The sequence below is a fragment of the Acipenser ruthenus genome, chromosome 4, assembly GCF_902713425.1.
Source record: "Acipenser ruthenus chromosome 4, fAciRut3.2 maternal haplotype, whole genome shotgun sequence".
Classification (NCBI taxonomy): domain Eukaryota; kingdom Metazoa; phylum Chordata; class Actinopteri; order Acipenseriformes; family Acipenseridae; genus Acipenser; species Acipenser ruthenus.
The window spans coordinates 10,587,307-10,604,958 of NC_081192.1; the positions used below are offsets into that span (position 1 = coordinate 10,587,307).

A 17,652-nucleotide genomic window follows, 5' to 3' on the forward strand; every position below is an offset into this window, starting at 1 on the left:
TCCCAGACAGAGGATATCTGGCTGGTTCTATGCAGATGGCCACTCCCCAGTTAGCACCAATTCACACTTAACTGGAGAGACATTAACCCTGTCCCTGCCACAGTCTGCATTGATTTCATATATGCATGTTGACTTACAAAAGATTTACAAGTTGAAGAGAAATCAATATTATATTGAGACTGACTCGATTTATGAATACAAAACATGTGTGTACCTGTATTTTTTATATATTACTTTTACTAGACATATTTGATGGAAGAATATTAGGTTGTATTGAAGTGGGAGGTTGTGAATGGTTGGAATTTATTTTATGTTGGTGGAATCTCAGGAACTACTACTGTATGTACTAGCTGTATTCTTTGGTTTGTTTGATTGATAATGTAAGCTTCAGTAATTTATATTATCATACAGTATTAAACACAGAGAGAATGATACTCAAGTACTACTCCGCTTAAGAAAATCAACGTTTAGGTGCAGTACAGTAAATTGATTCATTTTTTGCTTAAACATGTTACCCCAGGAATGTAAAAAAAAAAAAAAAAAAATGTTTGAAGATTACAAAACTAATTTCTAGGATTGTAAGTGGAACTCATCAACACATTACTAATACAGCAATTAAAGACAAATAAAGAAAAGAAAAACATAAACTCAGAAATGTGATTAATTATTATTATTATTATTATTATTATTTATTTCTTAGCAGACGCCCTTATCCAGGGCGACTTACAATCGTAAGCAAAAACATTTCAAGTGTTACAATACAAGTAATACAATAAGAGCAAGAAATACAATAACTTTTGTTCAAGCAAAGTATAAGTGTGACAAACCACAATTCAATAATACAGCAGATAATAGTGATAGTTACATCAGGGTATGATTAAATAGTGATAGTTACATCAGGATATGATTAAATACAAAGTACTACAGGTTAAACACTTGACAGATTACAGTATTCTGAAGTACAGTAAAATAGGGGCAGATAAGAGCAAAATAAAGCACATTTACATGAAGGGTGATAGTGTCCCAGGATACAAACAGAGGAGTTCTACAGGTGCTCTTTGAAGAGGTGAGTCTTAAGGAGGCGCCGGAATGTGGTCAGGGACTGGGCAGTCCTGACATCTGTAGGAAGGTCATTCCACCACTGCGGAGCAAGGGTGGAGAAGGAGCGGGCTCTGGAAGCAGGGGAGCGTAGCGGAGGTAGAGCTAGTCTTCTAGTGCAGGCGGAGCGGAGAGGTCGAGTGGGGGTGTAGGGAGAGATGAGGGTCTGGAGGTAGCTGGGTGCAGTCTGGTCAAGGCATCTGTAGGCTAGTACAAGAGTCTTGAACTGGATGCGAGTGGTGATCGGGAGCCAGTGGAGCGAGCGGAGTAGTGGAGTAGCGTGGGCGAAGCGAGGCAGAGAGAACACCAGGCGGGCAGCAGAGTTCTGGATGAGCTGGAGCGGACGGGTGGCGGACGCAGGGAGGCCAGCCAGGAGGGAGTTGCAGTAGTCTAGGCGGGAGAGTACCAGGGCCTGGACCAGGAGCTGGGTAGCAAAGTTGGTGAGGAAGGGTCGGGTTCTTCAGATGTTGCTCAGGAAGAATCGGCAAGTGCGTGCCAGAGTGGAGATGTGCTGGGAATAAGAGAGGCAGGGGTCCAGGGTGACTCCGAGGTTCTTAGCGGAGGAAGAGGGAGAGAGTGTGGTAGATTCCAGAGGAACAGAGATAGAGAGATCAGAGGAGGGGGAGGAGGAGGGAAAGAAAAGGAGGTCAGATCTAGAGAGGTTGAGTTTGAGGTGATGCGAGTGCATCCAGGAGGAAATAGCAGACAGACAGGTAGAGATACGGGAGGAGATGGTGGAGTCAGAGGTGGGGAAGGAGAGGAAAATCTGAGCATCATCAGCATAGAAATGGTATGAGAAACCATAGGATGCGATGAGGGGGCCCAGGGAGCGGGTGTAGAGAGAGAACAGGAGAGGACCCAAGACTGACCCTTGGGGGACTCCAGAAAATTCAGATATTAAAATGCAATTGTGTTCAGAAATACAGATATCTGAATTCCAGCTGTTCTGGAAGCCAACAATTGCATAAATGATGTGTGCTGTTTAGAAATCCATCCTTATCGGTGTGTGACAGGAATATTCAGAATCCACTAGGAGGTAATCTCATAAGGCCTGAGAGAGTTTTAAATAGGCTGTAACTTGCAATCCAGCGCATAAACATGAGAGTTTTTGAAGGCACAAACCAAAGGAAGAGTGCATTTTAGCTGAAGTTGCTTAGGGGGAAATGTCCATGTCGCAGTGGTTGATATAATTTGTTTTGTTTTTTGTCGCTGAGGCACAGCCAGCTGCTAACGGAAGCATGCTTTGTCTTAACTTGCACAGTTGCAATATGTGCGATATATTCCCCTGGCTTCAACACTGTATAACACATTCATGACATCAGCCAGGAACCAATAAGAATACTGCTTTTTTATTGTATTATTATTATTATTATTATTATTATTAAAATGTAATTTCTTACATTCTAATCGTGGTGTTTGCCTGTTATTTCAGAAAGTCAGTCTGAAAGCAAGCAGAAACCTAGTGTTGCACCACTTCTGTCAATCACTTTTGAAATAACAGGTAGGTAATTAAGTTATTCTACCTGTCTACTTTTTATCCAGACAATATATCCTGGCATGAAGGCTATGCAGGCTGTAAACAGCTATGTTAGTCCTACAGTTGCATAAAAATTAACTTGTAAAATCAACAACAAGATTTAGATTATCTGACATGAAGCCACTGTGACAAGTAAATAGATATACATATGCATAGTATTTATTGTTAAATGAATTATAGGAGCTACAATACTTAACTTCTCCTTACCCAATATTAGGCTAGTTTATGACAGTGTTACATTGATTTGAATGCAATATCCCACTAAAGCTATCAGATTTTGTTAACTAGAAAAAACACATTGAATATACCAAGACAATTTAACCTGCTTTTTACAGCTACTAAAATCACATATTAAATGTGATTAAAGACTACATTCACAATATATTTAGATAGCTTCATGTTCACCATTATTTGCACCTATACAATATAACGTTTAGATGGCAAAATGTTGACCCTTGGGAACAATACTAGAGATCGGCAATGGAGTGACTTAGTTAAATCCCTGGGATGATTAATAAGCTGAGTGGGGTTCTCAGTGGCTCACCTAATAAAGCACTGCTGCGTGGGTTGGTGTCCCTAAGAGAGCACTGCATTTACTTTTGTACTTTCGTAGGTTAGATGGAAATTAGGCTGGGGATAGTTTACTTCACACTTCAGTGAGTCCTACTAGCCAGGTGACCCATAACGCCAGACGGAGAAAAGGCAGCCTGGGATTCGCCTCTGGGGTTCAGTAAGTTAGTAACATCCGTTGCTTAGGTTCAGTGGATGAAATCAAGTGATTGATTTGACAACTGGAGCAGCAGTCTTCAATCAACAGGGATTCTGGAACATTCTAAAAAGCATCTTTCAGATAACCTCAAATTCAGTGTAGCGCTAAACCACTTAAAGCTGAGCTGATGCAAAATTCATTATTCATATATAATCTGTATACATTAAATACACATACAGTATAGCTATATGCAAGTAAACACACCCAGCTGTCTGCAACAGCAAGAAATATGAAGCATACTTTTTTTAAAGTACTATTCACTGGCACATGAAATAGAATCCTTCATTTAGCCTCTTAGATTGCCTAATTCAAGGAGAGCTTATTTTCTTTCCAGGAATCTGTCTTCATTGATTTGATCTGCTATGGTAATAAGATCAGTAATTCAACTCGATATTTTTTTAAGAATTAAAAAAAAAAAAAAAAACATCTAATACATACTGTATATATACACCACACTGATTCTAATTTGAATTTACAACCAAGTTGAAGTTTGTGTTATATTTCACCAAAGTACGCTGGCCCCCCTTTTTTTTGGATCTGTATTTGTGTTTTTTGATTTGCAGTTGTGTTTTTCGATGTGTTGTGTTATTTTGTTTGTATTTGCGTTTTTTAATTTGCATTTGTGCTTTGCACTTTAGGGCCACTAACTTAAGACCTTTTTGAAACAGAAGCATTTGTTTGATCTAGATATTTCCTTTAAGGTATATTGTTTGCATATCTATCTTTGCGTTTGCCCCTGGCTGAACAGCATGCATTAGCCTAAGTGGGACAAGTTAGCTGCTGCTCTAGTGTTGCTGCCACAAGGAGAAATAGTCGCTGTCATGATAAACAGAGCATTTTCAGCTAGAGTTTAGCCCTGTTGTGACTTATACAGAAAAATTACAACTATTTCCTCTTCTGTTCATAGTATTTAAGGTTTATACTTGAGAATGCCTCTGTTATAATGTCCTCTCCCTCACTTGCCATATAAGCGTCGCATTACCACTTATTGTTATTTGAATTCAACCTTGGGATACCAGGTGCTTTCTTTCAGATATTAAACTCATTAATAGAGTAAATAAAAAGCATGGTTTTAGTTGTTGCATTGGTGAGACTCGTTGGTTACCCCCTTGTCATTTATTTGAATCTGTGGTGGGCAGCAGTGTGGAGTAGTGGTTAGGGCTCTGGACTCTGGACCGGAGGGTTGTGGGTTCAATCCCCAGTGGGGGACACTGCTGTTGTACCCTTGAGTAAGGTACTTTACCTAGATTGCTCCAGTAAAAACCCAACTGTATAAATGGGTAATTGTATGTAAAATAATGTGATATCTGTATAATGTGAAATAATGTATAATGTGATATCTTGTAACAATTGTAAGTCGCCCTGGATAAGGGTGTCTGCTAAGAAATAAATAATAATAATAATATGGTGGAGGATATGTATTACATACCTTAATATTATTACCCTGTACCTTTTAAAATGTCGTACAGATTTGTCATTTTATGAACATTGGGTCCAGTAATATCTTGGAGCCTGTTTGGCATATGTGGCTTAATTCCATTAAACTGCAGGAAGTTTTACATGTGATGTAGATTTTTTACAATCAAAAACATACTGGATAAGATACCGTACTGTATCTTATCCAACTCAAACAGAGATTTCCACACTGCTGCAAGCCAATAGTTCATATTAAGGCATCAGTTCTATATCAGGAAGAAAATAATTTAAAAGAACTGTTGGAAGGCCACTTCATGCCTCAAAAATAACTAGTTGCTGTTCTCTTAACGTAGAACTTCAGATGTTTAAATAACATGTTTTGCTTTTATACTGTGTAATAGTCCTCAGTGGTATAAACCCCAGAAACGTTCATGTTATCATGTATAGAGGACTATAAGGAAATTGTCGTGACAATCTGGTTATTTTTAATTCTATTATTTTACCTAATCAATAAAAAAACACTTAAAAAATACTAAATTGTCTTTGAGAAAGAAACTTTCTTTTTGTTTTATTGCTGGATGGTAAATTTACATTCCTTGTCTTCCAGCATCCAGACCTGTGGACACTGAGCTGTGTACAGGCCCTGTACAAAATACCACCAAGCTGTGCCACATTGTCTGCCCCATAGAATGTGAAGTATCATCGTGGACAGCTTGGGGGCCCTGCACTTATGAAAACTGTGAAGACCAAGTGGGGAAAAAAGGTAAAATTATAGTTTAATTGCAGGCACTGTGAAGTGCCATGAGGAATAATTTGTACCTGGCATCTTTACCTTAAAGTACACGTTTATTCAAGGTCAATATCAAGCAAGCTTTATTTTATATAGCGCCTTTCATAGTGGACCACTCAATACGAGTTCAGTTTGGTATTATATACTGTAGTGTATATTGCTGAATCTCTCTAAAACCACAATTGTTCTTATTAATTGACCTATGTTTTAAATAGGTCAATGTCATGACACATTAATTACTGTAGTGGTCATTTTATAATACACCCCATATGAGTAATCAACCAATCACCATTCAGGGTTTGTCAACATTCAAGTACATCTTATCCTTTGTATAGATGTCCTCCCCATGCATGGAACATACTGTGGGTATAGTTCTAAAATAGTTAATGAGTACAGTCTGTATTTGCTATTTATAATAAGTTAATATAGTGTGTTAGGATGTCTCTTATTATACTAGAAATATGTTTTCATAGTTTGAGCATCCAGAACCAAACTGCACAAATGAATGAGACACCCTACACACAGCGTATTAACTTATAGTAATACTTATAGTGACCAAAGTTGTCCTATTTGAGAAAAACAAAGTTAACACTATCACCTTACTCAACATATGCACATGCAATCTGTAACAAGCTCCATAGAACTCAAGTAGTACTTGTTTATCTTACATTTTGTTAGGTTTTAAATTGAGGAAAAGGTGGATCGTAAACGAGCCTAGAGGAGGAACTGGAAACTGTCCCCATCTCACTGAAGCAATACCGTGTGACGAGCCGACGTGCTACGATTGGCAGCTGGTTAAACTCGGAGAGTGCTTACCTGACAATGAGAAGAAGTGTGGTCCTGGCACACAGACTCCACAAGTGGAATGTGTCAACAGTGACGGTAAGGAGCTGGAGGCAGAAATTCATGAAGATATGACATGCATGTGTTATTTATATTTACTGTGTATTATTATAAAGGCAGTGGTGCTGCCAGTGATCTAATGTGTTACAGTGTTTTGTTTTAGGTTGATAATAAATATCCCATGAGACCATAATTGTCTTTAGAATTGTATGGTTATTAAATTATTATAATATTTATCCTTTGGCAGTTATTTTGCTGTTTTCAATTAAAGAGATTGGCTGCTTCTGCTGTTGCCTTTCGAATTGCCATGTAATTGGCGGTAGTTTCCTTTAAAGTATGTTCATGTTGTTTATACCTGCAATAACATTTTCATGGGTTCATACATAAATGATAATACTGTATGCTGGAATGAAAAAGCTTCCTTGAGATGATAAAATTATTTAAATTGCCAAGAATTGCAGATCACAGTAAACCTCACATCTAGATTCAGGCAACTGTCAGTGAACCTTAAGGGCTAAACCTAGAGCTCTTTATGTTTCATGTTTAGCATTAATCAATACATTGAAATGTTTTTAACAATCGTATCCACTAGTCAGCACACCTCGGGGGGGTGGGGGGGGTTCAATAATGCTAGTGGTTATATTTTTGTCACATCTAGCAGAATTCTCTATAACGTAAACACTCAGTGGGGATTCTGACTAGCGACTGGTAATTTTATGGACTTTACGTCTTTGTGTGGGGGCTGAATTGCAATGTCTTCCATACACATGCAACATTTTTGCATTAAAATTAAGCTCTAAATACAATAATAAATAAAACTGTGGCAGTAAATATATTATAACTTTTTGTTTTTTCTTCTTTTGTATTTAACTTCACAGATTTGGTTACTCAAGTAATACAAATTGAAATTGAATAAGCCAACTTTAGTTTCGTTTATAAAAAGCCTTAGTTATAGTATAAATGGATCACTGAAATAGAAACGCAAGATTCACTTTGCAAAAATTCTCCTGGTATCTGTGAGAAGATTGCTACTGACAAGTCACAGCAGAAGCCTGTGTAATATTTTACACATTGATTGGCAAAAAAAGGGCATTTACTGCCTAAATCAATATAACACTGCCTGCAACTGGAAAGAACAAAGGCAGGTATTGCCATCAGTTATGTGCTCTTTCTTCCAGACTAAATTTCCTAGACTTGGCTTTAATGCTTCATTTTTAATAAGCCACTACGAAACGGCACCTAAGAAACGATAACCAAAGTAAATTTAAATGCAATGTCAAAATACATCAAAATATATATATATTACTACTACAGTACTGTAAATTTCAGTAGTAACAGTGTAAACCACTGACAAATGGTACTTGAATGCATTTAAAAAAGTAATAATTAACAGAGTGTAAAATCAAGTTATACATCCTATATCACATCTGTATCAACTTATTTTATTTTAGCTTATCAAGTACCCAAACAAGTTCAAGAACATATCTTCTTTGCTTTACTGAACATTTCTTTCCAAAACCATACTTAGACAATAGTTCCAGCTGCATTGGCTTTTACAAAGCCATTGTATTAATTCAAATGTTATAGTATTAAACAGTGCTGCTTCAACAATTAAAAAAGCAAAAATAAACTAAACAGTGCACAATCTAATAACAAGTAAACAAAACATCTTAGTGATGCATACAGTACAGTACAATTGCATTACATTTCCAGCTGTACAAATACATTCATTTTGTTTTGTTAATCAATAACCATACACATACTTTTACAAGTGTACCACTGTGTTGCACTGACATGTAGAACAAGTTACAGTATGTATTAAAGTCATTCAAAGTACTCCATTCAAACAAAATGTTTTCTGCATCAGTCCATAAACGCTTTCCTCCTTTATCAGTTTGTTTTTCTTTTGCCATTTTAAGTTTGTCTTTATTTCGTCTCCAGTCACGTACTGTTTTTTTCAGCATTGAGATTGCCATGCATTTCAGCAAATTCAACAATGCGCAATTTCAAACCTGTTGTGTAGCATTTTCGTTTATTGTCTGACAGTCCTACTTTATCCAGTCTCAGACAGTCACCTGCATTATTACAACGAATGGAAGACTTGATAAGTTTACTTGGCTTTCTAACCAATAGCTGTTTGCTACGGATCCTAGGGGCGGGTTCAGTCTGAATGTTGACAAATCAATGGCTCGGGATGGTGGGAATAAGGGTTGTTGACAGTTAAGTGTGTGTGAACCATGATAACCGTGTCTGTAGTAATCCCATTGTAGGCCCTGGTACAGTAGTTTAATATTAGACACACCGGCGCATACGTCGCACCAGTGTATTAGTCGCTCCCCCCTTTTAAGGGCCCTGCAAAAATGCCTAGAAAATCCACTTATACAAAGTTTTTTACAGTAACACGTATACAGTAGTTACTATTTCTTTTGTGGTTTTAAAGGGTCGTACCCTGTATGGTTTAACTTTTTTTTTTTACATATACAATATAAGAATGTTGTAACTGTATAAGCAAAAACAGCTCCATAGATGTTTCATGTAAACAGTTTACAGTATAAAAACACAATTTGCCGAAAAAAAAATCTGTTAAAGTTTCTGACCTATAACACAACTTTCAAAGGGGTAGAAAGTTAATCTAACTTTAAACACTCAATCATGAAAAGGCAGCTTGGTCAGTGTCTTATTGTGGTTTATTCAACTATATCTAATTCTTCTTAGTGTTACTGGCATGTATAATAATCTTTGGATTGGCAAGAATAAAGTGATATCTGGCTCACCCAAGCTTACGTTTTTTATGTTTATGAAATGGGAATTGCATGAGAGATAGGGAAAAGCCCCTGCGCGGTGTAATGAGAGCTACGCTACATATTTTTCTAAGCTTCATCAGTCAACCTTTTGGGACCTCTATATGATTAAATTACAAGCTCTCTGCTACCCTCCACTGCCATCTGATACACAAGATACAGCTTTACTTAAATTGAGCATGATAATGTACAACAAATAAACAGGGACAGCTTTTATGTCACACAGGGCTAAGATCCAAACAAGTTTAATGTGCCATGGTGAAACATGGCTCAAAAACGCATTGTTGTTATATTTCCAGTGTTATTTTAGTGACATTAACTCATCGGTGTCATCATGTTATAATTCGATTTCTCTGCAGGCAATGTTTGTTTAGGATATGGTCATCTGTGCCTATGTTTAGTGTAAAGCAGGCTGCCATGTTTTATGCCAGACGCAACCCAATGGCCCTTTTTGTATTTACTGAAATTTTGAAATAATTGTGCCTGCTGTGCAGTGTGTCAGCTGGGGACATGTATCTGCTGTATGCAGGATTAACCAGAGGGTCACCTGGAGATGGTTTTGGAGTAGTACCAACTGTTATTCTGAAATTAAATTGGGCAGTGGAAATGTGTTTTGATTACTTGCGCACATGCAGGCAAGGGCAACAGCTTTAGTGTTCGTTTAGAATTGAGCAGGAGCTCAGTAAGGCAGGTACATCTTGAGGCTTACACTTTAACACTTTTCTTGCAAGCATTTTCCCACTTGATTTCTTATTCAAATGCAGAGGGTATAATTATGTATAAGTGAAACCTACGGAATGTGCAAATATGGCATATGCTTCATTAAGTTAATTCTAGAAACTCAGAGGCAAATTGATTACTTCTGATTGCAATTTATTTTTCTAAAAATGTAAATTATAATTTGTAATAGTATCATATTACACCCAAAAGAAACCCAAAGCATACAATTTTGATAAAGTGGCAGCCACAGGCTTTTCATAATTACCCAACTGGGTCATGTAAATGCAAATGTGTGACAAGTTTACAGAAATATGTTTGAGTTTCATCTTGAGTTTTTGCTTGCACTCATGCAGGGACCAAAGGATTGGCCTTGTTATCCATACTTTTTGTCACTCCTGTGAAAGGTGGCCAAGGGGAACGCTCCACAATAAGATGCATTACTAGAGTCTGTAAGGCAAAGGCTGATCCTGTATGTTAATACTTGAATTACTTGAGCTGAAAGACGATATACTATATGTGCAATTTTAGCATATGGTTCTAAGATCATTTTTATCAGTGCAACAATTGGTGTAGCCTTTACAGCTGTACAGTAGTCACTCTCTTACAGACTTTTCACATCTATCCTACATTTTTACTGCTATTCAATTGCTCAATACATCTGAAATATAGCAGATACTGACTGCACTATTGTTTTTATTCTGCAGCATTTGTGCCATCTGAACTGTCAAAGTCCATTCTGTCATTTATCACCCGTCTTTATACATGCTGTGCGCAAGTTAATCATCAAGTAAACACTAAATGCACTGATAAAAAAAATAGTAAGTAAACTACTACCTGGATGAGCCACTTGCCAAATAATTGGCCTTGCTGATGTTTTCCCTGACAGTTCATCACAGTTCAGGTGTATTAAATGAGCCATTAGACAATCTTATCACTTTTTGAGGACATTCAAAGAATGTTCAGCCTTTCATTGACATACAATAACAAATACAGTATGAAATAAAACCTGCTCTTTCTGGGTTATTCTTAGAAATATCATCTTCTAATGTGATGATCCCAATGTGTGATTTGTCACTGAGCCAGAATGCCAATTTAAAGAGTTTAGCAAAAAGTTTTTTTTTTTTTTGTCTTCATAACTAAGTTATGTGAAAAGTGTGATGCAGTTCAGTTATATGAAACAAAACTAAAGTAAAGTCTAATTTCTATACACACGTCTTTTTATCTTTGCAATGTTGTACTCCTAATAAAAGTTTAACTGTCATTGTTCGAGTTTGGTATTGGTATTTATCAAGTTTAAATGTAATCTTCATTTACATTGAAGATTGAGTTATGGGTTTTGGATTGTGTTGCCTTTAATTAAGTTATTTGCCATTATTACATTTAGTGTTAAAAATAGAAACCACAGGAACATTTTAAGCTATAGTAGACAGCATATTGGCATCGTATTAGGTTTCAGGTAGGATATGATTGTCACTGGCTCCCAATTGGCTTCTGTACTGGATTGTAATAGTCATGGTTTCTGCTCACACTGATAAGATGAGACACATTTAAACCTCAATTGTCACTGTACAGTCACTTGAACAAGGTTTACTAGTGCATGCAAATAGGGTCTTCATAATCGCGTTCTAATAACACAGTCTCTGAAAGATTACAAATATGTGTATAAAATCTAGTTTAGCACAGAGTGTTTTATAAAAGATTGCTGAAAAATCAAGGAAGTTATAGTATTCACTATGTGTGACAAAGAAAGACCCCAACGTTCGCAAACTCCTAAGGCAATCGCGAAACACTTTTGTGGACAGTTAGCGCACCAAAATCAGGCGCACGTGTGGGCAAACAGACTTTTACCACCTATGTGATTTAGCAACCGTGTTTTAGTTTTAATCCAGCAAGTCAGTGTTAGTGCTGGACATGGGCTGAACTTTAGGGGTGTCCTCATTTACATCCAAATGTAGTGATTTAGCAAACCATCAACAGTGTTAGCGTTTGCGTTTCAATTGACATGTGAAAACCAGGTCTAAACTGGATTTCTACATGGCCAAACAGAGAGATGAGGAGGAGGAGACATCCCCAAATATTTAGAAGTCATCTGTCTTTTCTGAGCCTGTCTGACACACAATGTATGCAGCAATTTTGCCTCAACAGACAAACAATCACTGACATCTGCCAACTGCTTCAGGCTGACCTGGAAGGAGACATGCGGAGAGCACACTGTTTGCTTGTAGCACTAAGGGTACCCGTTGCACTAACATTTTATACCATTGGCTTGTTCCAGTGTACTGTGGGTTACTGTAAAGCAATAAATATTTGCGACCAAAATATTTGCAGAATCACACCCAGAAAATGTATTTTGCTCCAGGAATGTTGGCCACCTGTTGCAATATACAAAGAATATAGGGGCCTATTGTTAGTGGAATTTTATTTCATGATTTTTGTTTTTCATATGCGAGAAACACATAATAAAAGGCTTGCAAGGAATGCATGCATTTACTGAATTTCATCCCAATAGACAACTACACATATTGACCCCTTAGTAGTATACAGATGCAGGAAAGAAATTGGAAATCAATGGTCAATTTTTTGATGTTTGCATGTGACTTATTTGCTGGAACTTTTACTGTGTCTGATGCTTGTCAAGCTAGCTTTAAAAGGTGCTTGTATTATGTGTGCATGTATGGGTGATAATTCTCTAGCAAGAAACAATAAAGGTTTCCAAGTCTGTACATCTAACAAGATCAATTATATACATTGTTCATATACTTAAATACCATCCACATCACTTCATTGTGGAGACTTGTATCACCAAAGTAGGATTTCAGCGATGATTTTGGAGGTTGTAAAAATGAAGCGGGATCCCCAGAGAGCTACGCACTTGTCAATGAATGTGCTGTTTTTATTTTTATTATTATTATTATTTAAAATTAGACATATAGTCCAATTAAAAATAAGACTTAACTGTGTTTTTGTTTCTTATATCTGGTGCATGATACAAAACTTTGGAAATGTTTTTCGATACCCGTGCTCTACGATACTAAATACAAGAAAACTATTTGTTAGACTTATACTGTCTTATATGGAAACCATTTCAAATGATCTCTCAAGCCTTAGAAGTTTCCCTATTTAGAAGTTTTCAAAGAGTCAATGTTTCAAATTATACAAATTACACAAGAGAAATTATCTCAAGATCTCGATATTACCATTTCATTATCTCATGATCACGAGAGAAATTATCTCAGGATCTCGATATTACCATTTCATTATCTCATGATCACGAGAGAAATTATCTCAGGATCTCGATATTACCATTCCATTATCTCATGATCACGAGAGAAATTATCTCAGGATCTCGATATTACCATTCCATTATCTCATGATCACAAGATAAATTTATCTCAAGAACAGATAAATTATGTCAGGAAAACGGAAGATAAATTATCTTGTCATCACGAGATAACAGAATGTTTTTTTGTTTTTTTTTTCCAATGTCTGAAAAGAGTCACCATAGATTCCTCATCATGTTTTCAACTTGTGGAAATGTGGCTATAGATCTTGATTTTTTTTTTTTTTTACCATGATGTAATTGTAACTTTACTCTACCATCATTAGGTATGCGTCTTTGAAAACAATAATGGTGCTTCTAAATGTCCCCAGGGTCACCATGAAATCAGGTCACATTGATTTATATTAGAGAATCAGAAATCCCCATTATGATAAGTAAGCAATTAACATTGATCAGAACCCAAAGTCTGCTTCTTGTAATTTTGTTAAGATGGGTTTGTAGATAACACAGGCTAAATGAAGAATGTAACAATAAGTAAATGCATTTCTTTACTCTAAAGTAAATGCATTTCTTTACTCTAAAGTAAATGCATTTCTTTACTAAAGTAAATGCATTTCTTTACTCTAAAGTAAATGCATTTCTTTACTAAAGTAAATGCATTTCTTTACTCTAAAGTAAATGCATTTCTTTACTCTAAAGTAAATGCATTTCTTTACTCTAAAGTAAATGCATTTCTTTACTCTAAAGTAAATGCATTTCTTTACTCTAAAGTAAATGCATTTCTTTACTCTAAAGTAAATACATTTCTTTACTCTAAAGTAAATACATTTCTTTACTCTAAAGTAAATGCATTTCTTTACTCTAAAGTAAATGCATTTCTTTACTCTAAAGTAAATGCATTTCTTTACTCTAAAGTAAATGCATTTCTTTACTCTAAAGTAAATGCATTTCTTTACTCTAAAGTAAATGCATTTCTTTACTCTAAAGTAAATACATTTCTTTACTCTAAAGTAAATGCATTTCTTTACTCTAAAGTAAATGCATTTCTTTACTCTAAAGTAAATGCATTTCTTTACTCTAAAGTAAATGCATTTCTTTACTCTAAAGTAAATGCATTTCTTTACTCTAAAGTAAACACATTTCTTTACTCTAAAGTAAATACATTTCTTTACTCTAAATTAAATGCATTTCTTTACTCTAAAGTAAATACATTTCTTTACTCTAAAGTAAATACATTTCTTTTTTGTTGCTTGGCTCATATGAGAAGTGTGTATTGCAGTTAAATCAGCCGAGCCACATGCTTTCTGTTTAAAGCAATAAAGTACTTGGAGATAAAACTAATTATACCTGCGAATCAACTAGGGGATTAAGACAATTATTTGGTTACATATACTCTAGTGTATGCTTGAGGCACCATATGGCAGAACTTGTATAACAACTTGTATTAAATGTAAAATTAGAAGCATGTATTTAAGATTGCTACCTGATACCCAGCTATGACAGTATCATTACCTATTCAGTAGAATGTTATCGGTACAACCCAACCCTAACAGCAACCAAAATGCTTGCCTCGTAATGTATTTATACATAAATAAATAAACCAATCAATCAATCAATAAATTGCTTGTAATGGATGTCCACATTCTGAAATGTAACACCTTAAGTGTAAAGTATTGTAACCCAATTGTAGGATCATGTATTTTTCTTCAGTGTTGTAGTTTGAAGTATGGTTGTTAAGTACCAATGACTACACAGTATGGTAAAGCATTATAAAGTGCAAATGTAACTCTTATCCACATTAACAAGTCCTTACACACTAGTCACATGTTTAGGAAAAAAAAAACATAATAATTTCAACAAAACCAATTGCATACTAATTCTATCTGTAAACGATTTGTTACGAGACACTACTTGCCCATCCCTGTTACTGCCTGACTTTTACAGATAAGTGCCACACAAAATGACATACCTGAGAACTTGCATAAGGCTGTTTATGAATACTATGGTATAGGTTGCTTAAGAACACATCTATTCTTATATTAAAAAGTGAACCTTCAAATCTATGTAGACATACACCATTAAGCAGATAAAAAATTACATAGTCAGGGGTTCAAACATATATATCTTTCGCCTTCGATTTTCAACAAAAAAAAGATGGAGAACCCAGAGTTCATTGAAAATACATTTACATGAGGATGGATAGCTTTCCTTTATTTATTTTTTATTCAGAATGAAATTGCTGCCGTGAGAATTGGCATGGGTGTACATTTCTGGGGATGTTTGTACATTTATGAGAGTAGTCATTTAGTGATGCTTTGTCAGTGCCTTTAGGGAAGTGTTGTTTTTTTGTTTGTTTGTTTTTGTTAATGTCCAAAATACACATTCAGCTGAATAACGTGCTTTGCCATCAAAATATTGGAGTGATTAACTTTTTTAGATTTATTTTATATTTTTCTTTACTAAATTACAGTGTAGATCATTACAATAATGTTATCAAATCTTCACAGTGGTTGAATCCTATGAAACATGAAGATATTGGATGCAAGCCTCTTGCCTCCACTTACCATATTCTAGGTTTATCTGGGTATTGGTCAGCCAGTACCCACAGTTTAAATATAATCATTTTAAAAAGTATATTACAGATTCAGTACTCAATATTCAGAAAGAGATCTACTAGCTAGGTATTTGGAGTCTTCCTATAGTGTGTCCCAGTAGGAGTGGAAGACAAGTTCTTATGAATACTGTGCAATGTGCTAATCCAAATTCTTGCTTTAAAACTGAGCAAATGTATTTTAGTTCAATTGCCTTTTATTCAGATTTATCTGATTTTCCTTTATATATATTTTCTGTTTTCCTTTATATATATATACATACTGTAAAATATTCCACTTACAGTACATCATAAACAGAGAATTGAGAATGCTCAAATACTATAGAATCTACCTACATATAAACAGAGAATTTGGAATACTTTTGGAATACCGTTACTGAATGATGGAAATGTGACTTATGATTCTAAGATGGGGTTTTGTACAGCTCTGCCTCTTAACCAAACACTTCCACAGCATTGTCTCACTGCTGCCTGTTTAGACTTGAGTTGATTGATGCAATGTAGTCTCGTGATGGAAATTGATTTGTTTTCCCCCCTGAGAATTTCAGCTTGTCATCAAACTTACTTTTGTTCACCACTATGACATTTGATTAAACTGCTTAACAAAAGCAAGCGCTGATGCTTGGGCTAGGGATCGATGAGATTCTGTGTAAGATAGCTACATTTCAATAGAAACCTTGAGCTATCTGACTCAGTGTCCTTACATGCCTTGTCATTGCATACTAACAGCTACGTTGATGATATTCTGTTCTGTATTGTACAGTTCATTTAATTTTGATTCAGCTGAATGCATTATAGTTGAATTTCGGTCATTTAAATATACCAGTAATACAGAAATTCAAAATGACTTTTGTATCTGAAGAATGACATTTTAGGTTGGATATTTTAGCCTAGATATTGTAAGCATAATTAATGCAACTTATAACACTCTGGTTTGCAATATACTTAATATTTGAAACCCCTTTTCCTAAAAACAAAATAAAAAACATAAAAATAATGTTAGCCTTGTCAACTACCAACCTATAACTTTGGTCGTCTGTATATCTGTGTACAATAAAAGCCTCAGACAATTCTGCAAAATAATCCACAGAGATAGATTGGTTTAATGTAACTGTTTACAGCTGTTTTGGAGGTTTGTGTCTTTTTATAAAGCTATTCTAAGGTATACATGCAATACATAATTACTCCAATGCAAGTTTAATTGTTCTAAGAGGCTTAGTATGCTGTTGGTATTTCTGTTTACATTAAATCATGTACCTCAAGATAAATAAGATACTGCAAGCAGTACTTTCAGACTCTTTCAGACTTTAAGACAATTATTTAGTAAGATCAGTGGGTCCACTGTTGTTTTTTTTCCAAGGTTATAAATGAAGCATGGGTTCAGGTTACTAAGTCTGTTTTAAGTGTGTCTTCATCTTAGATTTCAGGAAACGTTGGCAGGCATTGCCGTATAAAGTGTCTTACACCAATTGAACCTTTCCTTGTTTCACATTAGTCATATTATCTGTCTTCTAATCGGCTCACAATGGATTTTTCTACATACTTGCCATTAATTCTTTTCCCACAAAAAACTGTAGCAGTGCTCCTTAAGCCCCTTTCACACTGGCACTTCTACTGGTTCTGGCTACCCGGGTCACAATCTTGCGTAGTGTGAAACCACGTACCTGGGTAGTACCTGGGTTAACCCCTGGTCCCAGCAACCCACCTCAGGATGTAGGTTGACACACTTTGACCCGGGTTGAGCGAGACAAAATGCATGACGGCCGACGAAATAACAGCCACGCCTG

General features: G+C 35.8%; 1 protein-coding gene across 1 annotated transcript in view; it reads left to right on the forward strand.

Annotated features, from left to right (window-relative positions):
• The window catches only part of LOC117399671 (thrombospondin type-1 domain-containing protein 7A-like), a 181,069-nt gene that overhangs the window by 102,169 nt on the left and 61,248 nt on the right, over positions 1-17,652 (forward strand). Inside the window, exons 6-8 of the mRNA XM_033998988.3 lie at positions 2,531-2,599; positions 5,428-5,583; positions 6,289-6,492. Coding sequence (XP_033854879.3) covers positions 2,531-2,599; positions 5,428-5,583; positions 6,289-6,492 — 429 coding nt within the window. The remainder of the gene's footprint in view (positions 1-2,530; positions 2,600-5,427; positions 5,584-6,288; positions 6,493-17,652) is intronic.